This window comes from Toxotes jaculatrix, chromosome 17 (genome assembly GCF_017976425.1).
Source record: "Toxotes jaculatrix isolate fToxJac2 chromosome 17, fToxJac2.pri, whole genome shotgun sequence".
NCBI classification, from domain to species: Eukaryota; Metazoa; Chordata; class Actinopteri; family Toxotidae; genus Toxotes; species Toxotes jaculatrix.
Genome location: NC_054410.1, coordinates 15,943,813 through 15,969,046, shown reverse-complemented (window position 1 = coordinate 15,969,046; position 25,234 = coordinate 15,943,813). Strand labels below are relative to the sequence as shown.

At 43.4% G+C, this 25,234-nt stretch overlaps 2 protein-coding genes across 3 annotated transcripts; one reads left to right on the top strand and one right to left on the bottom strand.

Moving 5' to 3' along the window:
* On the bottom strand, positions 1-25,234 carry tfb1m (transcription factor B1, mitochondrial). 2 transcript variants are annotated; one of them, XM_041060471.1, is made up of 8 exons: positions 25,206-25,234; positions 24,008-24,154; positions 23,332-23,483; positions 23,033-23,141; positions 22,792-22,943; positions 22,505-22,624; positions 2,565-2,692; positions 1-1,583 (listed from the first exon to the last, which is right to left on the bottom strand). In XM_041060471.1, exons 2-8 carry the CDS (start codon positions 24,141-24,143, stop codon positions 1,316-1,318), a joined length of 1,065 nt encoding a protein of 354 aa, XP_040916405.1. In that variant the 5' UTR covers positions 24,144-24,154; positions 25,206-25,234; the 3' UTR covers positions 1-1,315. The 2 variants fall into 2 exon arrangements, with proteins under 2 accessions (XP_040916405.1, XP_040916404.1); XM_041060470.1 differs by having other exon boundaries at positions 25,197-25,228.
* On the top strand, positions 9,942-14,881 carry LOC121197083 (claudin-20). Its single transcript, XM_041060472.1, has 2 exons — positions 9,942-10,143; positions 10,841-14,881. The coding sequence occupies exon 2, from the start codon at positions 11,017-11,019 to the stop codon at positions 11,749-11,751; it is 735 nt and encodes a 244-aa protein (XP_040916406.1). The 5' UTR covers positions 9,942-10,143; positions 10,841-11,016; the 3' UTR covers positions 11,752-14,881.

Here is a 25,234-nt window from a genome sequence, read left to right as displayed (position 1 = left end):
AAAGTTGGCTATTTTAACATGGGGGTCAATGGAGAATTGCTCACTTCTGGAGCCAGCCCCCAGCGGCAGCCGAGGAACTGCAGCTTTTTGAATGCGGAAGTGATCCTCACTGCTGTAACATACAACTCCACCCTTGGTTTTATACAGTCTATGGTTCTCACCCTCATCCCTTTCCACATGTGCAATAATCTACCAAAATAAAAGCTTGCCACAACACAAAACATCATCATGTTTTTTAGGGTCACTGAGCAGTCTGGATAACACATCTGCACAGCTGCCAACATAGCGGTATTGCACACCTTTCTGTCACTCAGATCATAGAACATCCTGACTGCGGTTGGAGATTATCATCCACCGATCATCAAAACTGAGCGAATTCTCCCTCTGGCAAGTCAACCCTAACATGCCATCTGCCACGCTGGCAGGAAACCGCCCTGCCATGTTCTGCTGGTGATAATCTGTTCTAGCATCCAAATATAAAACACTTCTACTGATGTAAAATCCTAAATCCTGTTATTATTATCAAATTTATTTATTTATACATGTCACATTCATTTTTTTTTTTTTTTACTTCCATTGTCCAGTGTAGGACATCCGTACCTCCATTAATACCCACTGAGATTTCTGATTGATTTATTTTTTTTAATCAGATAGTTAGAATCTTACTCAAACATTAATATATAAAAAAAAAAAGATGGCCAGATTTTTAAACAAAAATTATTCTAATAGGAGTCCTCTTCCTTTAATACAAGAGTCTTTCTTGAGCTGACAAATTCCCAGCACTTTCCTCCTCCCTTTAAGCTCTGTCTCCCTAGTGACTCAGAAATACAGCACATAGAGAAAGAAAAAAAAAACAAAAAAAAACGTCCTGGATATGGTGCTGCCATGTTGTTCTCCTTCTCTAAATCACCCAGAAAACACTGACGTTTTCTTCTAGGTCTCAAGGGACGAGGTGTAAAGTGAGTTGGCTCTGAAATAAGAATTGGGGACATAAAGAGATATTCACTCTTAAAGAGCTATTGTAGGTAATTGCCATGCTTTCTTTATTCTGCCAAAAACACACAACTCTTGCTCTGAGTGGTCCCATCCTGGAACAAGGTTTTGGAGCAGCTCCAACCCACTTAGGATCTTTATGTGCCGGATGTGCAGGATTTCATGTATACCAATAGGTGACTATTGCTCCCCGGCCGCAGGGAAAAACATTTTAAAAATGCATGCTTATGCCAGGTGGAAATGTCAAGGCTAAGAGCAGTTTGTTGTCTCCCTGTGCTAACAGAGGCTATTAGTGGGCTTCTCTTGGTTTCTTTCTTTCTTTTCAGCAGGGTTGCAGAGGACTTGATGGTGTGCTGGTTGGCGTGTCCACTGGTGCGTTACTGTTCCTGGCGAGGTGCTTCAGTCTGAGCTCCTCTCTGAACTCAAAGTTGAGGAGACCGGGTTCACGGCTGCAGAGATGAGCGTAAGCATCCACTAAAGCCCTGATCTGGGGTATGGTGAGTTCTGTAGGGCGCAGAGTGGGGTCCACATCTGCCTTCTGCATCATCTCCTGTGTCAGCTCAAGACGACACTCCTCCGGGAACAACTTTCTGGAGGGGGGGGGGGGAAATGATAGTACAGATTCCTCCACTACAGTCGCTTTGATATCTTAACAATCATGCAACTTTAATGCCATTCTAAAGTTCAAACAGAAAGAAGTTATCCCTCAGCAATTATTTCTAATCTGTGAAGTTAATTGAAATCACACAAAGGGCTAGAACTGCTCATGAATTGTTAATCTGTTCCGCTATCATGCAACCTCAATGGATGTTAGACACTGACACAAAGCTCACACAGACACAAACGAAATAAAGAGCACAGCTATAATTTAAATTTAAATTTCCAATTTCCATTTATTTTGCTGGATCTCACCCTAAAAAGCTCCACAGAAAATTCAACACAGAGAGGCAGCCATTTATTTTTAAAGACATTTCCCCGCCTAAGATGTTCTTCTGTATTATTCTTTCTCTGCAGGTTTAGTGAGCAGTAGCCAGATCCACACACTCGGCAGTACAGATGATTTTTAGGCGCTTCACCACCGGTGCCTGCTCTCCTATTTGGTGCTGCTGCTGCCAACCCACTGCAGTTACATAAAATATGTTGCCTCGTCTTCCTATGCTACCTCAATGACTCATAATTGCTGCTCTCTTTAGCACAGCCAGTGTTCTTTTGTTATCTGGGCCCACATACACTTTCCTAACAGGCATGGGGGCGATGGGCACCGTGCACATGCGTGTGGGCGTGTGGGCTTGTTGCTAGTGGTTTTCATTAGAGCTCTGAGGGTCCTCTGCTCTACAGAGTTGGGTTACAGAACTCAAAAGTTGTGTCTTCGTTTGCGTGCGAGAAAGGAAAGAGAATCGAAAACCGCTCTAATTAATGATGAGATGAAGATGCTACTGTCAGAAAACAGAGAATGAAAAATGTAGAGGAGAGAATGATAGATGAGGATGAGATGAGATTAAAAAGTAAAAAAGAGAGAGAGACAGGACAGATGCTTTACAAGCTACATCAAGTTGTATAATCGTGCTTACTCTATCCCTTTATGGCAGTACTTCCTGCGGAACTGGAATATGTTTCTGACGACTTTCTCCACCAGCTTGAAGGGCTGCTGGATCTGGGGCTGAACCAGAGGGGTGAAGTGAACTACTCCCACGTCCACCTACACAACACAAACACATATACACACACACATCCAAAACACAAGGTTATAACTAGATTGCAAAAAAATGTACTCATGGGAATGTGGGGGGAAAGAAAGTCAAGGAAGAGCAGGTAGGTGTGAGGACAAAGGAGAATGCAAAATGTGGAGGAAAAAATGCTGGAGAGAAAGGTTGCCTGACAAATGGCAAGAGAGATACAAAGGAGAGAAAGAGAGAGAGAGTGTGGTGGCAGGATCAACACACTGGGATAAAAGAAAAGAGGAAAGGCAGAAAATAAGATGACGCAGCATGGCTGGCTGGCGAGGCGGTTCCAGTTGCCACAGTAACACCTCTGCGATGGACCACAGAAACTGAGCCTCTGCCTTTCTTTCCTGTCGCTGCATCATTGCTGAGTTACTAAATACCTACAAGCCTGACTCACTGAAGCACACTTCTCCTCAATCCACTGTCTTTATCTATCTGGTTCTACCATTTCCACTGAGGGTGAAACCAACAGAGCATAAACGTACCGTGTATGGATCCAGTGATAGGCAGCCTCAGAGCCCATATCCTGCTTTATGAGAGACTCAGTGGACAAAGGTATGATGATTAAGTCTTTTATACCTGTTTTCAACTCCTGAGAAAAAAAAATCATTTAAAAAAGTTATGGAATCACTATTCCCACTAAAACCCTGACTTTGTAAAGCTCAGCTAATATATGTAAGATAAGCAGACTTGAGGGATGTGGCTTTTTGGGGGTCACCTTAGCAGAACTAGTCCTACTTTTAGCTAATAATTTGAACTGTCCATAAGTTTTATCTATTTCAACTGTTCATACATTACTTATTTCAACTATTCAGTACTTTTAACTAACCACTTATCCAACACATTTAGCTATTTCAGCTAAATATTTAACCTATTTACTCTATACTGCTAACTTATTAGACTCCACTGCTCACTTGCTTGCTAGTTTTCAAACAGTCTCACCTGTTACAGTATTACAGCTCAATATGTGGATATTTCTTTGTCTGTTTTTCTTTTTTTTTTCCAAATTAGCTGAGCTACTCAATAATCTTTCCACATACCCCCTTTCTGCTGGTTGGGAATCACTGAACTACAGTAGAGGAGTGGTGGTAGAGGTGGTGATGGAGACCTTGGCTCCAGTTCCTCACTAGCTGCTGCCTCCTGATCCTTCGTGTGTCAGCACTAAGCTGACATGACACACTGTTGAAGTAATCGTGCCAGTCTCAGCAGAGCCTAGCTCTCTCGCTCTCTGATCACTCCCTCTTTAACTTTCAAGCACAAACACATCCACATGTTCTCTCCTCTGTTGCTTCCTGTAAAGGATTATGTACTCTATCTTCTGAACACCCCAACAGGATCAAAAGAACCAAAATACATTAAAACGCCAAATCTGAATCTCTAGACCGATGCATCTGTTGCACAAAAAAGGCCATCATTTTTCCAAGGGTGTCTCACATGATGGTATTCACTCCTGTAAGCTATAGCTTAAAGGGCTGCAGCACAATCAGAGTGATACTCCGCTGTATGTGGACCAATGGCACAGCCAGACAGTGGGCAGCAGAGCAGAGCAGTCGCCTGTCTGTCTTTCCATAGTTGGTAACAGCCTTACTTCCCCAGTGAGGGAGCACTGAGAGGGACTGTACTCTGGCTGAGCGGACTGACAATGGCACTCCGTGGAGAAACATTGGCGTTGTTAGCCGTAATAATAATAATACATTTCATTTCCCTTAAGTGCTTTTTGGCTTTGAGTGCTTTTCAAGATACTCAAAGACTCTTTATATAGTGAGAAAAAAATAAACATCTATATAAGTAGCTCACATCTGAATGGAAAACTATCTGAGACCTGGAAGTGGAACAGGGTATTTTTAAAAAAAGGATACACAAGCTGAGAAGAAAGAAAACATTGAAGACAGCTGTATTATGTGCAGGTATGTAAACAGAGAGGAACTAAAAGTCGTAAAGGAAGGATGGATGCAGATGCATGAAATGATACACAGCATGTTAACTCAACATTTAAAGACAAGACAAACATGCAAAAAAAACCCAAACAAACAAACACATAGTCTAAGACATGCTCGCCTCTAATTCATACAAACACATACACAGAGGTAAAATAAAAGGACATCTAATTCAGCTCAACAGCCCTCCTGTTGAGACTACATGCCCCGCGGAGCTCCTCGTGCATCTTTGAAGCTTGTATTTCTGGATTGTGTGACTCACGCTCATTCACAGCTGCCTTTTGCTGTTTCTGGGCTAGGGGCTGGCGTCGATAATTAGGGGTGGAAAACTAAAGTGGTCCAAGGGTGAGCGAAGGATTTCTAATGAGCTGTTTAGATTCTTCTTTCCTGTGAACAATTGAGGTAGCGCTCGGGAGCACTTGTAAACCGCAGCACTATCTCTTATCACATCTATAGATCCCTGTGTAGTCCAGAGATGCCTGGCTGCTGCTGCTGCTGAGTTTCCTGCCGCAGTGTCGTTTAATGGGGATGGCAGTGGTGGAGACTGTCTCAACAGCCCTTAAGGCTATGTGCAATAATAGTGCAGAGAAAGCTTCAGACTCTTGGGTTCGGCATTAGATGGGTCAACACGGAGAAAGGATGGGAGGCTGTTATGAGTTGAAGCTGTGAGTGCATGTGCTACACAGCTGTTTCGAAAATCAGATGTTTAATTTTAATGTTGATTTTTGTCATGTTTAACAGTGAAACGCTGAATGATGACTTCATGGTTTATTTGTGGTGTCAGTAATGGCCTTGGATTCTTCTTGATGAGTCTATTATTAATACACTAACCCTTTTAGTTCAGATGATGCATTTTAAATACAAAGGCCTTGTGGCAGGTGTTGTCAAGGGCATTGAGAGCTGTGGCTGCATCATTTGGTTGGGAACCGAGGCTCGTATCATGAGAATCAATTCCTCCGCCTGTCACATCAACGTGTAGGGATTTTGGTTCCGGATTTTATATCTGAATTTGCAAACTACCTCTTAACAGTGCTTTGGTGATGCAAGATCAGACCACCATCTGTTAGGAAGAAGCAATAAAAAGGAATGCCTTTAATTTCACTCTCTGCTGGAATAATTAGGCCATTTATATTCCGCACTTCATGATTTAAGAGAGGAGCAAGGGGAAAAGTCGATATTGGGACTATACAGGCAGCAGCATTTCAACCATCAGCTTGTCCAAGTCACTTTGCTTTTATGATTTATGTATGGCCTTGCTACACGGCTTCACTAGGTAGCACCACTGTAATATATCCCGCTCCCTGCCATTAATCCTCCCCCTGATAACCTCAACATGCAAGGAAACTCCATCTTAAATCACACGTTGTCAGTGGGGCCCTCCACTGAAGGTGTTACGAAGATGCCTTCAACCCCCCCTCCCCAAACCCCTTTCCCCGCTCTCCCCCCAAAACCCCTAAAATACTTTGCATCTGCTAGGGGAGATCCTGAACTGGGGTAGCAGACTGACTTATTGACCCTATCTGACAAGCTTTATATCGCCCCCCTCCACCTGAACAGGCACAGACTCCTATTCCGCACCCTAACCCCTTTTCTTTACAAGGGTGGCCATGGGGATCATACACACAAAGCAGACAGAAGCTGGACATGCTCTGATGGTAATCATTTCTTCTAGGCTTGAGCAAACCATCATATTTAGCAGAGGAAAAACAAGTGAATCATTACCACTAATTCGGCCTCTAAATTAGATTGTTATGTAAGGATCTGTACTCAAGCTCATGAAAATTCCTCATTGCTCTGACTCCCTCAATCCGGCTAATTTGATCAGAGCTTTTGAAAACAAAGACTTCAAACATTTACATAGACTTTGAACCTCCTTCTCCTCTCATGTAAGGTGTACTAAGAAAAAAACTGATAAACCGACATTATAAAAAAAGTTTTATAATGCTGAATCCACTGGTAGAGCATTTGAAAAGGGCGAAAATATGACAGATCTCTGTCTAAAAGTCACACATCTCTTTTTTGTCTGCACCTCAAGACCTTTTCAGACCCATTTGAGCACAATAGTCACACATCCATCTTAACTCACACATGTGCATTACCATGTTTCATGTGTCTGACCTTCCCAAAGCTCAGCAGGGAACTCTATTACTCCAGCCTTGCCCTGTGGTTCTCCAGCTCCCCTTTCCCCGCTTCCACCTCCAATGTCTCTTTCTTGGTGAGTTCTTGCCCAATGGCGTGTGAGCAGTAATTTGTCATGTCCCTCTAAGCGTAACCAAGATGAGATGGCAGAGGCCCTGGGGTACCAGCCACTGCACTACCTGAGCCACCAACACTTGCGCTTACATAATGGCAGGTTCTGGGGAAAGAGAAGGGGGATGGAAGGAAGCTATATAGGGAATACAGGAGAGAAAAGCTCACAGAGATCCTGCAACCAAAGGAGGGAAGAGTTGCATTAATCATGACAATACCTTGAGAAGACAACCTCCATTACATCAGTGGAGGGAGACAGCCTCTCGGAGAGGAGAAGGCAGCAGTCAGTGCCACTGAATATAGCAGGCTGATGTTCGCTTGAGGGGTTTGGGGAGGAAGGGCTTCGGAGTACTTCCCATGAAATCGCCCACGGCATGCACACAGGACATTCAAGACTGTAGCCCTGGTCTTTGACAAGATCAGCTCCTTGGAGAGATGCTTTCGTCATAGAAAAGCTTGAATTCTGCCCAAAAATGTGACATTTACCGGAACAGCAACCGAGGGGCAACATGGGAAAAATAGTTTTGATGGGATATTTAAAAAACTCACGACTGCCATTCCACATTGTTCACTTGGGAGTCAGTCTTAACAGAGTACGCTGAAGAGACTCTTTAATCAAGCCAATGCCGGTAATTTCACAACATGTCACAAGTGTTTTGCCTTGGACAGGTTTACACCTATTATGTATGGTGAAACTGGACCAGGGCCCTGCTCCACAACAAGATTGCATTGACAGCAACATCACAGCTATCACACGACACCTTGCATCTCCACTGTGAACAAATCGCCTTTGCTAGACGATGGGCACGAAAACCAATTACGCAAGGGAGGACATAAAAGAGGAAAATGCAAATTGAACGATAAAAGCCCCTCATGTGGGCAAAACAGAGCGCGGTTGGTTCGGCTGTGCCTCAGAGCCATGCTGCAGAAAGGCTGGAGAGCTCTGCTGTGAGGTGATAAAATAAAGGGGACCTCGCTTATAATAGCCTGCAATATCTTCACACATCACAGCGTCACACATCTGCACTCACCGTGTGTATGTTAACTGCATTTTGCTCTTCTCCCTTTCTCTCTTTTTCCCCCTCCTCCTGTCATCCATTCCCTCTATAATCCGTTTATTTATTTATCTTTCTCCCCACAGAACAACACCAGCATCAGCACTTAGGATCTCATCGGTAACAGGGAGAAAGGTCACACACGCCATACTGTAGTGTGTCTGCAGAAAACTGGAAAACTTCTCTTCCGGCTGCAGCGGTATCCCACGAGGAGCTCTGAGAATGTAGTGTTGAAGGTCGACAACAACAACATCGCACTGGAGGTAATGTGGTGTGCACCATCTCCGCATGCCGGCCAGATCTCATTTTAAGAAACGGGTCTCTTAGGGGTAGTTTACGTGGAAAAACAATGGAGGCTGGAGAGAGCACCATATTAAACAAACAGATCAATAGCTAAACTAATCAATTGCTACCAACCTATCTACATGTAATGGCTACACATCACAATGGTCAATGCCCGGTCGTTGCACTATAAGTGGGGTGGATAGGCAAAATTATTTCCCACAGCTGGCTGTTTTTGCTGATTTGCCCATGCAGCAAAAATAACAGCAACACACATCTGCGTTTCTAAGGTTCTCAGGTCTATTAGTCCTGTCTGATTTTTTTTCTCCTCTCTCATTTTTGTCCTCTTTGTCATTCACGAATCAAGGCTGTCCTAGCCACTCCCTCCCTTGTTTTGTATGTCCTCTAGTGAGAGGGGAGGAAAGACAGGCAAAGACAGGGTAGCAGCTGTGAGTTTTAGCCTGCCGCTGACTGATGCCTGATGAAGATGGTGCTCCAGGGAGGGTCAGTTTTGGCATGGTGGGGTGCACATGCTCCTCTGGCCCCTGGACCAACACATAAACAAACAAAGCTTCATAGAACACAATCTGGTCAAAATGATAGCGGCTTTTCTTCCTCTGTCTTAATTAGATTACGGTTCCCAGTTGTGCAGTGAGGCTATGTTTGGAAATCTTATCTAGACTTTGCATCTTGGCAATTTCTTATCTTTGAACCACCCTTGTACTGCATTATGATTACTGAGCAGGCATGGGATGGATTTAAATGTGATGATTTTTTTTAAAATTTAGTTTACATTACACAGCAAGAAGATTTTTCTACATCCATCAAATCAGAGGGGTCAAATGATGCCACTCTCTACAGCCAACTACAATTTGAGCAGCAAATACCATTCTGCAAAACTTCATGCTTTAATTTTAGGCGAAAAATGTCACCTTTAGTTCAGATTTAATTATTTAATATAAAATTTGTAATCGTATTTATTTTATTTTATTTTCACAAAATCAATTCTCCAGACATAATATTAACAGGTAACCTAGTAGTAAACTCTATTAACAGTGCAGTGTATAAACTGCACAATGTTATCACAACTTAGATGAATTTAAACATAATCACAAGCTAACTGTGAAGATACAGAGTGGTTTGGCAACATATACAGTCGACAAAATGTTGGAATAATGTATAAACAACTGTCACAGGGACTATTTCTTTTGGGGAGCAGTACTTCGGATAAGAACGGTCCACAGACTGAGCTTTATTTTAAAGCTTGGACGTTGTTTCTGGAGACAAATTACCCCTGAAATGTGAACAAATTGCATTCACCAGTGCAAAACCTGAGCAAATGAAACCAAAGCTTTCTGCATAGAAACCTCAAGAGGTAGGTGAGAACATGTTTGTTTTTTTGGGGTGTTTTTTTGTACTCTTGGTTTTTTCTTTTTAAGTGGATTTTAACATGACAGGTAGCTTCTGTCGCTAACTAATTTACCTTCCTACTTAACTGTGGTTTTTGAAGTTGTGGTCGTGAGGCAGAGACTGCACACACACACACACACACAAACCGGAGAGGAGAGGAGAGAGAGCTAGTGAGAAACAGAGAGAGAGAGAGAGAGAGAGAGAGAGAGAGAGAGAGAGAGAGAGAGAGAGAGAGAGCAAGAGAAAGGGAGAGAGAGCGTAACGGTTATTTGTCCCGGGCTCCGGCCGAGCCTGTGTGGTCTACAGGAGCTGGGGTGTCCTCTCATACACCGTTGCTAAGGAAATGGATGTCTTGAATGGATCCGTGGTCCGGGCTGAATTCTCCTCCTCGCCCCCTCATCAGCCTGCTGTCTTTCAATGTGCGACTGTGTGTGTTTACAGGAATCACTGCGAACAACGTGAGGCGGCAGCGCCAGCTCTGCACCAGCCGCGGTAAGCGATTATTTCAACATCGCTTTTTTTCCCCTCTCTCTCTCTTTCTCTCTCTCCCTACACCATAAAACAACAGCAAACAATTAGACTAAGCTTCGTGGTTATGTATTCAAAGCTGGAACGACCTATTTATTTAGACGAGAAAGACCACAGAGTGCCGGCTAAAAGTCCAACAAAATAATAATAATAATAAGAAGAAGAATAAAACTGTATATTCACAAGTTTAATTATTGTGGCTGATTAAATTATAACAAGCAGTTTACTTTAAGATAACCTTGTTTGACTGTTAAGAAGACAGTCTTAGTTTATTAGGTAAACAGCACTGAAATCAAAGTGGTAGAATATACAGTAGATGAGTGGGGGTGAGGGCGCTGCAGCTTTAAGTCCACATAGCTATTGAGCATTGCAAATACCACAAACTCATTTCTCCCTCTCCAATAACAGCTCTATGGGGCTCCGTTGAGGAAAAAGGAGAAGGCAGCACATAGAAAATGCACACATGCACAACAACCCCCCCAATGTTTTGCTTACCTACAGTCAGCCAGAGGCAGCTCTTATCGCTCGTGCTTCATGCTGTCCTTTGTTTCCAGCCAGAAAAAGTGTCTGTGCTTGTGTGAGGTGAATGAGGGGAGAAAGAAGGAGGGAGTGCGAAGAGACCCACTCAGTTCAATTTCTCATTTCTGTCTCTCTCCTCCAGTCCAGTGGAGCTGCAGCTGAAGAACTGAGGAACTGGGGATCTGACTGGCAGCTGGTACACCACCAAGGGAGGGGAGAGAGGCGGCTGGGCAGCGGGGTCGACGAGCCTGGCTGGCGCTGGGTGAATGCTGCCAGGCGAGGACAAGGGCTGAGGAGGCGGCAGCATCGACTTCTAAAATGAGCATGGCATCCACGGGCATGCAGATATTTGGATTTGTCCTAGCGCTGTTGGGCATCATGGGTGCCATGGTGGCCACTGTGTTGCCCAACTGGAAGGTCAGCGCAGATGTGGGCTCCAACATCATCACAGCAATCTCCCAGATGCAGGGACTGTGGATGGACTGCACATGGTACAGCACAGGCATGTTCAGTTGCACACTCAAGTATTCGGTGCTTTCACTACCTGCGTACTTGCAGACTGCCCGCACCACCATGGTGCTGTGCTGCGTACTGGCTGCCATGGGCCTCTGTCTTGCATCCCTAGGACTAAAATGCACACGCTGGGGAGGTGGACGACGCTCCAAGCGGCACGCTGCGATCGCCAGTGGTGGCTGCTTCGTCACTGCAGGCTTTCTGTGTCTGGTGCCTGCTTCCTGGTTTACCAACGAGGTCATCACCAACTTCTTGGACTCCAGTGTGCCCGAGAGCAATAAGTTTGAGCCTGGAGGCGCTGTGTACGTTGCCTTTGTTTCCGCAGGATTCCTCTTCGTTGGGGGGTCCATCTTCTGTATGTCCTGCTCAGGGAAGAGGCATGGCCCCCAGGACCTGGTCCTGCTCCCTCCCCCTGACAAATTGCTGCTCCAGCAGCAGCAGCAACAGCTGCTCCAGCAGCAGCAGGAGCTCCAGCACCAGTACTGCTCTCTCTCCCCATTAGACAATAAGACTGGCTACAGCCTGCAGGACTATGTGTAATAAAGAAGCGCTGTGTACGCTACGGCTAAAGGGAGATGAGCCTGAGGGGAAACCATCACGGCTTATGCTACACACTAGGCTCTACTCGAGATGGAGGTGGAGAAAAATAATGAAGGAGAAGGGTAACAACTTTGAATTCATTTTCCCCTTCTCCTCTATTGGGCTCTTCTCCTTTTTTTCTGTTTCGCAAGCACAAGCAGTGGAGGTATTCCCTAAGCAGCGCCTTGGAACAAACAGTGTGAATGTGTAAGGAGCCGGGATAAGGTGCTGCAGAATCGAAGGAAGCCGCTAACCAAATGCAGACATCCTTCATCAGTAAATCACAGAAAGAGTTCCCTCGGGAATGGATTAAGCAAATAAGGAAGGCTTCCGAGAATTCTTCTTTTTTTTTTCTCCCCTCGCCAAAGGTTTGAATTGAAAGAAGAAAAAAAAGCAATCATTTAGCTGCTATTTACAATCGTTTGGTACGCTCCCATTTGACAAAATAGGCAATATAATGCCTGAGAGCAGTAGGTGGAAGCCAGCTCTTAGCAAGCCATCGTAGTTTTTCGTATACTTATCCACTAGAATGCTACATGGAACTGACTGAAATAAATGGTCATATTTTTGTTAGCTAATAGAATGATGTTGATATTTTGCCTCTAAAGCATGCTGTGTGGAGCCTGTCTGTGTATTAATACAGCGGAATGCCTGGTAGAAGACTGAGACGTAGCCACACAATGCCTGTGCCTGAAAAGCTGTAAAAACATTACCCTGCTGTAACTGTTCAAAGAGGACTGTCAGGAGGAATAGATGTGGGCTGCTGGGCTGGATTTGAGACTGAAAAATGCAGACAAACAGATGCCTGCTTCTCTCTCTGCAGGTGGAAATATGAGAGAGATGGAGAGAAAATTGACAGAGGGATTCAATCCTTCAGCAGAGTGGACTATCTGATATGCTGTTTTCATATTTCCATCCAGACAAAAACATCCCTGCCTGTAAGTAGCAGCTACCCATCCCAATCCATTCCTGCACGCCCTCAGACATGCACACCCACACACTTACACATGCTCTTGTGTGTCTTTGTGTACACAGTAAACACTCAGACACGCCGGCTTTTTGCATGTGCTTTTCACTCCTGTCATCCTCCCCCACACTGCCATGGAAACAGAATTCTGCATTCAAATATCTTTATTGTTTGGGGGTATGTGCATGTCAGTCAGTGATTTGAAGTTGTTGTTGTGAGGGTGTTTTACTATCTCTCGCTATGGCTCCATAAGCTTTCCTCAGAGCCACTAATCCCCTTTATTAGCCAGTGACATGGGGCAGCATCCCTGATACGTGGTCAGGAGTGTGGGGGTGGTTGGAAAATGCTCTTCTTTGCTTGCCACTGCCACGGTGTCTACACCGTGCACGTCATCTCACAGGGGTGAACAGATCTTTAATGGTGCAGTGGCAGAGAGGCAAAAAGGAAGCAGAGAGGGAGAAGCTGTTTGAGTCATGGTCGACTGGGTTGCTGTGTGGCAGGCAGCTAAAAAAGGTTTGAGTCATTCTCCATATGTGACTTGTTTTCCAAGTGCGCCAGCAGTGCGCATACGCTACCAGTCTGCACCTGCAGAAGGTCTCAGTGTCTTAAATTGCAGCCACTTGACTGCGCCACCATTCTTCTGTTTCCTACCTGTCAGTCTAATCTTTTTTTTGCCCAATGCCTGTCCCGTTTGTGTCACATGTCACATGGATGTGATCGCTGACAAGGGAACGCTGATGCATGTTGAAGGCATGGCTGTCCAGCACACATGCACGCCAGGCACACATAAACACAGCTCCCACCTACTCATATGTCAGCAGCACTGTCACGCTTTTAAACAGTCATCTTGCAGGGTGTGAGGGAAGGATATTGGAGGAATATTGTTTTCGTGCTGGAGACAGGCCTTGGCAGTGATGTATAGAACTGCACATTCCCTCCTTCTCTCTCATAAACATGCAGATTCCTGGGGGAGAGCAGATGGCTAAGCCCAGCTCGCCACCTGCAGGCTGCTGCCGGCACGCCACGAGCATCTCTGTGGGCACCGCTGCCGGCCCTGGCAGCCCTCTAGGGTCAGGTTTCTACCCCACCCTGAGTTAGCCATCTTGTCCAGCACAGACTTCAGCCAACAGAACTGGCCTCCTGACAATGACTCACTGCCCAGGCACCATAACCAATGCAATAAACAAAGTAAAGAATGTGCCATGTCATCAACTAATCCTGACACGATATGTGTTTCGAGAATGTGCCAAATCGTCTCATGAGGACACGTTTTAATACTATCTGGAGTTCTTTCGGTTTATTTTTTTATTGCGTTGTTTGTACATGAATTATACATTAGCAAATGTTTTATGGATTTGTGATTTGTTCTGCCAGACTAAGTCTCAAGTCGACTAGATGCTTGTGTACAGTCCAGTGCAGCTTTCGAGGGTTATTTTAAATCCTCTTTATTCCTCATTTCCCAAAGCACAGCGAGACTTCACGGGGCATGAGAGTTTCATTGGGGAGATATGAGTGGGGTATTTTATAAATGACAAAAAAATAAAATTATAAGTATTTGTTTCAGGAATTCGGGCTCACTGCAGGTTTGTGACAACTGTACACAAGTATCTAAGCTTTTAAAAAGGTGTTTGTTTTTACTGAGGGATCAGAATTCCCTCAGATTGTTTCAATATAAGATACAATACCATGTTCATACCATATCTTCTTTATAAGAAGACTACTCAGTGCACCTTTACTTCTGTTACTTTATTTGACAGCAGTTTGTTTCAAATGGCTGAGCAATCCAAGCTCCCCGGACCAGTACAAATACATAACACAACTGGCACTCTGGAGAAGAAAAAGAAAAAAAAAAGAAAAAGGGAACGATTTCTGTCTGATAGTATTCAGCAGGGAAACAGGAGCTAGAAATTTCTCTTTTTTGTGGCTGTGCAGCTTGATCATCAGCACGCAATTTCATTAGCTTATAAATGGCCAGAGTGCAAAGTGACTAGGTCCTAAAAGTCTAAAAGAGTTACAACTCTCCTGCATATACTGTACCAAGACATGGATTTATCATTTTGATAACTGCAGCTTATTTTTGTGGATGCTTCAGCACTTCTTACTTTGCCAGAGCATATTTGTGATGATGAACAGTTCACAAGTTCTGATACAATTGTCTCAATGTGCTTGTGCAAGTAGTTCTATTTTTTACCAATAAAACTATTTTGTGAAAGCAACATGCCTACTGCATGTAGTCTGTTGTGTGCTTTTGTGTGTGGCTGATAAGGACGGAGATAGCATTCATCTTCCTGCCAAATCGAAGAGATTGCTGGGTGGTTCAGGCTGTGTGCCGAGTGTGGGCAGACAGGCTGCTCATGCGCAGCGCCCAAGAATACAGTCCAATGGAAATATGCATCCATAAAACATTATTATGTGCAAATGGGTTTTGAAAAAGGGACCCTTTAATACCACACCCAACTTGTTCCTGTCATTCTTTGCCTAGATGACAGCATTAGAAATAGATGAATGAAATAATAACGACACCCATGGGAGCATGGGAGGGAAGTTATCGCAGTTGTCCAGTTTATCTGACACTAAGTCATTAGTTAAATGGCAACCTGTAAAGTAGCTGCTGATGATACGCAATTAAATGTGCCCAGAAGAGAACAGCTGAAGGATTCCATTTGCCTAGTATACTTTAACCATTTAAATATAAATCAATGTGAAATATAACTTTAATATAATCTATGAGAAACACTTTTATGAGACCAAATAAATGACAGTTGCAACTGATCAATCAAGAATCAATAAAATGAAGAAACTGGACATAAAATTGAAATTGAGCTGAAAATGAAAAGTCAGTTGACAGAAAGTAAATCTGCAGCAACTGTGATAACTGGTTAGTTGTTTCAGTCATTTATCAACAAAAATGCAAAACTCGAGGAAATACGATTTTTCACTATATTCTAAAATTTTTACAGACAAAACAAGAAAATATTCAGCAGATTCGGACTGCAACTAACAATTATTTTCATTTTCAGTTAATCTACGGAGTTCTGTTCAGCCTATATATGTCAGATTACACTGAAAAATGCCCAGCACAATTTCCTAAAGCTCAAGCTGATGTCATCACGTCACCAAAAGTCAAAAGTATTGATTTTATTATCACATTAGAAAAGGAAATGTGGCAAATGATCAAAATTGAATCTAAGGAACGTTTGGCATTTTTGCTTGAAAAATCCAATCGATTACCCAAACAGTTGGTGATTACTTTTGTTGTCGATCAACAACTGCATCTGTCCATTGGTGCTGCCTCTGTCAAAGCAGCCTTTTCTGGTTCTAAATAAGCCTAACACAAAATATAACACATTAACCTAAATGAGGAATGCTAAGTATGTAGAAAAAGAAAACAGATCCTAAAAGCACAACTTCTGCTCTGAATGATAAAAGACTAAACAACTCGCTGCATGAAGATGTTTATAGCCTTAACCAGAGCTTGTTTCAAATCAAAAATACTGCACCGTATGTTATTCAACTTAAATGTGTGTGACATTCAGCCTATACACTTCAGATGGAGCGCATATTAAGTAGTTTCTTTCCCTAGAATCAGGGCTCTCATTACAGCTGATTGGACCCTCGTTGACACCAGCAGAGTGAGAATGTGCTTTCCTGAAACAAACATGGATTTTCCAAGGCTCCCTCTCATTCTCCCACTCCTCTTGGTTATGCAACAAGAGTGCAGATCAAATAACTACTCCTCTCGTGGGGAAACGCTAATAAGATCTTCTCCTCTGTGTATTTAACCTACATTTTCCATCAAAGGCTTTCACCCCGAGTTGCCGCTATGACAGATCTGGAATGTGAGCTTTAGATGAAGGGGAGGTGAGCACTTGTCAATTTGAGGCAGGGGTTAATCATGCGTCAGGGCTTTTCTTTGAACTCCTCTGCTGCATCAAATTCGCAGATTATTTCACTGACCTTCTTGACCAGCAAAAAAAAAAAAAAAAAAACTTTCCAAAGATCAACCAAAGAAAAAGGAACGGGAGATGTTGGAGACAATAAAGTGATGACTGCTCACAAAAATGTTAGTGCACTCCACCGGACACGATGGCAGACATTAAGAGCGAGACAGATATCCGAGCATGTTAAGGTACTGTCATGCCATTGCTCACCAAACCTCCATTAACGACCACCACATTGCTGAAAAATGCAAGCGCCCCAAATCACTCCAGTTTGTCACCGTACATAATGTGCGGCTCTTTGTTTTGGACAGCGGTTATGCTCATGAAGGTTCATATTGAAGATATAATGCGGTCATCAGCGCTGATGGAGAATGACCTTCCTTTGTTGGAGCTGGTCTCCTCTGGTCCCAGTGCACATGTGAGGCTGGGGAATAATAGCAACGACCTTGGCTGAGCAGTAAACTGCTGAGAAAGGCAGTAAAAGCTATGGAGATGACAAAGGGAGAGCTTGTAGGAAAACAATACACTCTGACAGTTCAAAGGATGCCCTTTAATATTTCAGCTTTGAGCAGGCTGGCTGCGAGGACTCGGTAAGCTGAAGGTGAGGAAGGCTAAACGGTTGAAAGTTGTGCACACATCAATAGAGATTACTGTCTTGTATTAAAGACGACTAAAACGCATTAATGAGGGCACGGAAACACAATAACAAGCTATTCAGACCTGTACAAAACCGAATCAACACACCCACCAAATCCACCTTCAGTCCCTCCAAAAAGCCTGAAATTAAGTCATGAAACCACCGAGCATGAAGTTTAAATTAGAGCGTTCAAATAATCCTACAAGTTAATAGCTTTAGATTGATGCCTCCCATTGTGTTGAATTTTTTTACTGACTTAATGTGTTATCAGTGTGCTATAGCACCACTGGCAATTTATTGTCTTTGATTTTAGTTTATTTGAAGCTGACCTTCCTTCTCTGGGACACAGCCAGGGTTTTTAACATTATTCCTCAAAATACCTGCGTATTCTCTTGGCATACTCACTAACTAAACAGAGCTGAATCTGCTAAACTCTGAGCGCTGAGTGAGCGAACCCGGCACAGTTTCTTGTTAGGAGGAGCAATAGATCTCTGGAGATGTTCGTAAGCCAACTCTGCCAACCTCGGCATTTTGTTTAAGGAGAGAGAGGGAGGAGAATATTTTTAGCTTTTCTTTACCTTGGGTCTGTGATGTATTGAGACCAAGCCTTCAGGCGTTTACCGCGCTGGCACGAGTCATTGAAATAACTTTCCCCAATACTCTTGATACCACGTTTGACCCCGTTTACAAGATAGGAATAGGTCTGGATGAATTGTGTGCCTGTAGAATATGTGGCGGGAGGTGAGAAAGCAGTGCAGACACTCTGAATAGATTCTCACTCTTACTGTTGAGGCGAGAGCTGGGTCACTTCATGTCACAGTGAAGATATCCATCACTGAGCCTGCCAGAGCAGTACACTGGACTGAGGTGGGTCACATTCAACAATGAAACACCCTCTGACTTCAACGCATAGACTTAGTTTGACAGCAGCTGACACCTCAGCTGGAGAGAAAAGCAAAAATACTGGCTTATGTTTCTGCTAAATTTTTACTGCATAAGTCCAAACACTCCCTGACATCCTGCCAGCCATAATGGATGCTCAATGCAGCATTAACAAATTTAATTTAAGCTCCACTCATCTGGCCCATGCTCTTGGTAGGCGATCGTGTACAAGGCGAACATCTGTAGGGCTCTCCTCCTGTGAGGCTCGGTTTAGTTGGTGGGTGATGGCTGATGCAGCCATTACTCAGAGCGCGCTGACGACTGGCCCAGACAACCATCTGCTGGAGGTACGCCTCACTCTCCTTTCAGATCGATCTCTGTCATGAATCTGTCTTCTGGCGCTCTGTACTCGTGTGGAGGAGGCTTTGCTGTGTTTATGTCCTTTTTTGCAGCTTTTCTTTCAGTCCATACATCACACCCAGTCCAAATAAAATTTCATTTTCTTTCCATTCTCCCTAGCCTCAACCCCTATCTTTTCTTGCCTTTATTCTTTTATCTCACTGAGGTTTTAGTCAGTTTCCAGTCTTTCCTCTCCATCTTTTATTTTCTTTGTCGCCCCCCACCTAGTCATCACCCTATTTTTCCTCTTTTCCATTTTCTTTCTCTAACTCCTTTTCTCTTACTGTTTCTTTCATCTGTATCATTTAGTAATTTATGTCTCCCCCTACCCCTTTCTCCCCTGCCTCCATTTCTTCATTACCTTCTACAATGAACACCACAATTGATAGCGCAATCTGTAGCCCTGTCTGAGCCCTTCAGAAGAAACAATAGGCTGCTTGTGATGGAGCATCTATTGCCCGACTTACAGTCCTCCCCTTGACAGACAGAAGTTGATTTTAATCACATTCTGCCCACATGCAGAGAAGCAGGGAGCAAGAGGGAGAGAGATGAGCAAGTCAACACACATTCTTTACTCTTTGCAAATCAGCTATTTTCTATGTAAAGAGGCAGCGAGGAGGAATCTGGATGACTGGATGTCCGTGTTGAAGATGCAGATGCCTCGACGGCAGAATGCTCTCTAAATCTCCTTGACCTCTGACCAGAATATAAATTAGAAACGTGTCTAATGGCTAAAGAAACAGCAGATAAGCTTGTTTCTAGTCTCAGTTTACTTCCTCAAAGAGATCTTTTACAAGTATGCATAGCCGTGAATGACATGACATGTCTATGTGAGAATTAACAGGACAAGAGTCACTAATAAGGAAAGGGAGGCAGGTGTGATCCACGGCAGGACAGACCCAGGGCACTCTGAGCCTGGAGGGAACACCATCAAAGCAGCCAATCGCCACTCTCAGAAACCTTCAAGGACAATCTCAGTCACTCAATGTGACACAAGAGAGGTGCAGTCCGGGGGCGAGAAGAACAAGACAGACAGATTACACAGTGAGGATAAGAGCCTATCTGCCCACCCTGCGTCAATATGGGTCTCAGCAGCTGCTAATGTAAAATGGATTCAACATTTCCCTTTTCATTATCCCATTAGCCTGCATTGGCCAGCTCCTATAGGTTCAAACCAACTGGCCAATCAACCTGCACCTCCCCTTCCCCCCGCCTTTCACTGATGCTATTTTCTCATCATTGTCCTTTAGAAAGGTTCAGTAATTTTATTGCTTTTTCTGCGGCTCTTTGTGAGTCAGTGTTTGTTTGATTACAAAGTATTAAGCCACTTCAGATGTTTTTCACACTCCACTAATTGCCATATGTGTAGTATAGCACCTGCTGCTGCATATTTTATTCACTGTAGCGTCAGAGAGTTGCCACAGGCGCTGTAGGGGGAGGACATCCGAAGCCACTGACCAACTAGTGACGTTTTTCTGACAGAAATGTTCATAATTACAGGAATATTTTACCAATATATGACTGAACTGGCACAATCAAGGACACACATGACTAACCCACACACACACACACACACAAAAACAGCCTAAGGTTCAGACATGACAAAGACATGCCAAGAGCAGACAAAAAGACAGCCCAGCTGTGCTTCAGTCTGAACAAATCCCTCCTCATTAACATGATCAGTGATCCCAAAGCTTCAGAGGGAACAAGATAATACCAATAATCAGACCAGTGAGCCGATTTATTGGCTATAGGTATAAGGGATAGTCACACATGCTCCCTGAAAAGGCACACAGACGCACGCACACGCACGCACACACACACACACACACACACACGGAGAGAGAGAGACAAACAAAGAGAGGGATATAGAGGGAAAGACCTTTGATTTTTGGCAGTGTTACTCCACCATTATAATTAACTTCTGCCCACAAAGGAGGCTATTTATCCATTATCATTTTTATGAGAAGACCCTGCTTTTCATTTGAGCACTACAAGCAGTGTACAGTATCAATACCCAAGACAGAACCCATTAGAACTTATGTACTAATACTATGACAATATTTTTCTGTATTTCATTTATCCCATTATGTATTCTGACAATATATCGTTGTTTTATAGATAACCCACTGCTTTGGCTAGAAGTATTCCTGTGTGTCACAACCTCAATCTGCCCCTCCAACCAGCACTCTGATGTTGTCCCATTAATCAAGCAGGACATTTTTATTGTTCATACAATTCTGCGTAATTACTCTGGTCTGCAACAGTAAACAATGCAGAGCCATATAGCTTTTTATGAATTATACCACATGACATAGTGATAAAAAGGGGCCTGAACAATGGAGCGAGCATGATAGCATTAACACACACTGTGTGCTCTCTGATCTTTATAGGACGCCAGCAGCAGGAAGCCTGCTCATCAAACAGCCATCATCTCTCCTAATGATATCAATTCGACCAAGTGCCCAATAAAACATTTAGTGGGGATAGATGGCCTATTTGGGTATGTGGGAGGCGCTGATTCATTGTGTGTGCAGTGTGATCAGAGTTCACGCTTATACATCTATGCTATGATGCTAACACACATGCATGTGGGTGTACATTTACAGCACAGACAAACACGCCGAAATCCATTAAGATACAGTTTGATACACACACGGAAAAATAAGACTCAAGAGTAAAATCAAAATGCACAAGAAGGCAGCTGAGTGTGATGAAATAATCATTGGGAGCCATCTCTTCTAAGAGAATGAACAATCAGCACTGGTCCCATTCACTATACTGCATTTTACTCCACACAGGAGATTAAATATTTACCAACAGTGGGTCTCCTAAAGAGCCACCACATCTTCAAGGGACCAACAACCCATCCCTGACATTCACCTGACACCTATCCTTTAATTCGGGAAAAGAAAAACATGGTTTCATTTGTACAAAGATGTAAGGGAGCTCCCGAGTCTTTGAAAAGACTTGTGTGTCTGTAATCTCAAAGCGTATCTCATCAGCGATGCTGTGGTTTAGCCAGCACTGATATTTAAAATTTTGCAGCAGTACTTTAATTTTTTTTTTTTAAAATGCGCCCCCTAGTCCTACTATAAAGCCTAACCCCAAAAATAAAAACCCTTTGCGTTCTCATGTTACATAAGAGTGAACGTCGTTCTTTCACCACTGACACACGCACATGGGCTGAAAGACACACAGAGAGAAATTGGGCCTAAAAAAGAACTAGGCCCTCATTACAAGACGCAGTGTGATCGTGCCACATCTGAAATACCCACCAGGCATCATTACAACCTAGAAAGGGTCCAAAGACAGAACAGAAACAACACTGATTCAACACAGTCTTAATGAAGCCTTAAAGCAAAAAGAGTGAGGGAGGGATATGAGTGATGGTGACATGATGAGGGACTCTGATGAGGAACATGGGACCAGATGAGAAGTTTTTCTGTTTTCTGTTTTCTTGAAGAAAGAACTGTGAAATAGTAACGTGTCCATCTGCCACTTTCCCAATACTAGTACCGAAGACTGAAATCAACATTAAAACTTCTTAACATTGCATAACAAGAGGAAAGGAAGGCAGGTAAAGATCAGGAACAGACAACAACAGGACAGCTCTGGCCAGTTCATTGCAAATTCATGACACAAAATTGAATTCAAAAGTGACCATCACACGTCAAACAAACACCCAGTCTGATCGTCCGGTTAATAAAAGTGATACCAAGTGGAAAATTAGGAACCATTTACTTTTGTCAGATACAAACCAACACATGAAAAAACTGCGTTAAAACAGTTGTAATACACTTTAGCACACTGCCTGCCTTTTTTTGATTTGCCATAGTAGCATTAAATTTAGAGATATTAATTATTATTTTCAAAGTTAAGTCCTACCTCTGGTTTGGGGACGAAGGCCCGTCCAGGGATGATGAAGCGCTTGTGGACGGTGCAGAGATACTGAGCCATGATGGACAGACGGCTCCTCTGTTTGCTGCCTGTGCTGGCCGTCAACCTCTGGATGGAGAAAACAACTACTAAAAATTAGAGATAAAACCTAGACCAGGTAATTTGTTGAGATCATATGATACTGCTTTCAGTAGTAACCAAACATGTCTGGTAAACATATTATATAAAGACAAAAAAAAACTGGCCTAAGGTGACATGTAACAGTGCTCACGCACCTCTGCCACCTCTTTCTGAAAAGTGAGTGTAAGTCGGGTGCGTCCGTAGACGAAGGGCCCTGTCCTGTTGGCGATGTTCTCCAACCACTTGATGATGAGGGGGGTTGAGATGCTGAATGGAAGATTCCCTATGATGTGAAGGTTTGGTGGATCTGTGGAGCCGCACGTTCACACATTTTAGTCACATGCATTTCCTTCACTCTGTCCACAGTCACAGCTTTATGTAATTTTGTCTTCTCACCTTCCTCCCACGGCTTCAAGATATTCGCCGGGAATCCTCGGTCCATTCGGTAGGTGAGTATGTCCCCGTGGACAATCCTCAACCTCCCCGGTGCTGCCTCAGACAACAGCTGTGGAAATTAATGTGATATGACTTTAAACGAGAAAAATGAAAAGGTACTACATAGTCATCAGTCACTCTGCGGGTGGCTAACGATGCCACGGCTGAGAATAGATTAACTGGTTTCGTGCAACTGACAGATGAAGGTGTTAGAGTCTTTTCTGCAGAATGACCTAATGACCTTGTGCTGCTCAGTGTACCTTTAGCCCAGGAATGAAGCGTGTATCTTTCTCCACAACAAGCAGGTCCGCCGCACCGGCATTGAGGATAGAGCGGGTCAGGCCCCCGGGACCAGGACCCACCTCACACACATGGGCGTCTCTCAAACTGCCTGCCTGACGCACTATTTTGTCTGAAAAAATGGAGATGGATGACCAACTCAGTTATAGGAATCTATTTCATTAACATTTTTGCATGCACTCTGTAAATCAAATATACTAACTTAACTTATGCATCATAGAAATTACACCATACTCTCCAATCAAGTCTCTTCATCAGAGTCTCAGGTATCTAAATTGAGATTAATAGTGTGTGGAGTTGAAATACCGGTCTGCCTGTGTGTGATGAAGATGAGATGTATTAATCTAACAGTCACCTTGTTCAAGGACAGATCAGACCTGCACTGCATCACTGATATTTACATAAAGGCTTGGGCTCTGCAAGGGCTGCAAACAATTGACTTAGTCCATTCACATTAGCAGGAGATCTACTCAACCTCCCATACAGAAAAGCCTGTCGATTTTGATACCTTGAAACAAGGCTATGTGGAGCTGTGCAGTCAAGTGCACTGACAAAACACAGTGGAGTGTAGACACAGTAACAAAGAACAGGAGCTAGCAGCTATTGGTGCATTGCAGACAGGGCAGGAGGACTAACCTGTGAGCCTCAAGTCCAGCAGAAAGTTCTGAGACAGCTGTTTCTCAGCTCGCAGGTTGTACAGCTTTATCAGCTCACCTACAGTAGGCAAGGGAGGCAGACGGAGAGATGCCAGTTTCCCTGAGGCAGACATCATTAAATTGAATCCTGCCAGAAACGAACACACACACACGTGCAGAGAGAAAGAAACTGTGACTGATCAGCTTCCTCAGCACCAACGCGATTCAGAGGCTGAAAGGCATAAAAATATGAAAAGGGCAACATGCGAGGCATTAATGGCAATAACAGCCTGTCAGAAGTAGTATTCTGAAGTTGTTACATATAGCATTTAAAGTCAGGAGTGACCTTTTGAATAGCAAACATTCAAAGGAAATGAGTATACGATTGAGAATTTTTGCTTCAGCATGTCCTTTCAAAATTGTGACTTAGCAGGATGACTGAGCGGGCTTTATTTTAACCTTTAAAGTCATATTCATGTTTATCCACAAACATGCTGCAGTATGTGGAACAGAATGGTCTTAATCTATAGCTTCCCATCAGTTCTGGCAAACTGTTGTCAATTCCAATTACTTCTTTATCAGGTCGTGGGATTGATTTCCATTGTCTATTGTTGAAGGGTTTACTGTCAGCGTTTGCGACTCTTATTATACGATCTCGTGCACCATCTAGTGGAGTTATAAGAGAAAACTAAATCACCAAGACTAAAACCATAGCCTGTAATATAAAGAAGCATAAAATATAGATGAACTATTCTTTTACGGTGCATTTTTAAAACGCGTCCTTCTGTAATATTTCTACATTTTAACAGGTCCTATCAGTCAGCGTAATTAGCATTATTTCAATTCATTTTTATCATACATGAGCAAAAATAGCTGCAAAATTCAGTAACAACGTATCAGCCCCCACGGCCGAATGACAGTGACATACAATCTTGCAAATGCAAGCTGAACAATGCACTTTAAACTCTTGTTTGCACTATACTGAGCTGTGACACTGTGACACAGTTTTTAGCATTTGTAGCTAAAGTTAGCTTTTAGTCCAAAAGCCTTCAGCAGAGCTGATTATAAAAGGCTCAGAATTCAGCCGGGACACTAAAGAAAATGTCCCTGAAAACCGAGGCAAGACTGAGAACCAACTACAAACAACACAATGAGGACACAAAGCCGAAAATACATAAGTATTAACCCACGTTTCTCACCGGTGCCGTTTTTCTCCCTTTCATTTCCT

What these genes read in the sequence shown, in the direction of transcription:
- LOC121197083 (XM_041060472.1), top strand. Translation starts at nt 11,017, where the DNA reads ATGAGCATGGCATCCACGGGCATGCAGATATTTGGATTTGTCCTAGCG.
- tfb1m (XM_041060471.1), bottom strand. Translation starts at nt 24,143, where the DNA reads ATGATGTCTGCCTCAGGGAAACTGGCATCTCTCCGTCTGCCTCCCTTG. An exon ending in CCTTCGTCCCCAAACCAGAG is followed by an intron (nt 2,693 to 22,504) that starts GTAGGACTTAAC and finishes TGTGTTGTGTAG; the next exon opens with GTGGACGTGGGAGTAGTTCA. An exon ending in TACTGCCATAAAGGGATAGA is followed by an intron (nt 1,584 to 2,564) that starts GTAAGCACGATT and finishes CCCCCCCTCCAG; the next exon opens with AAAGTTGTTCCCGGAGGAGT.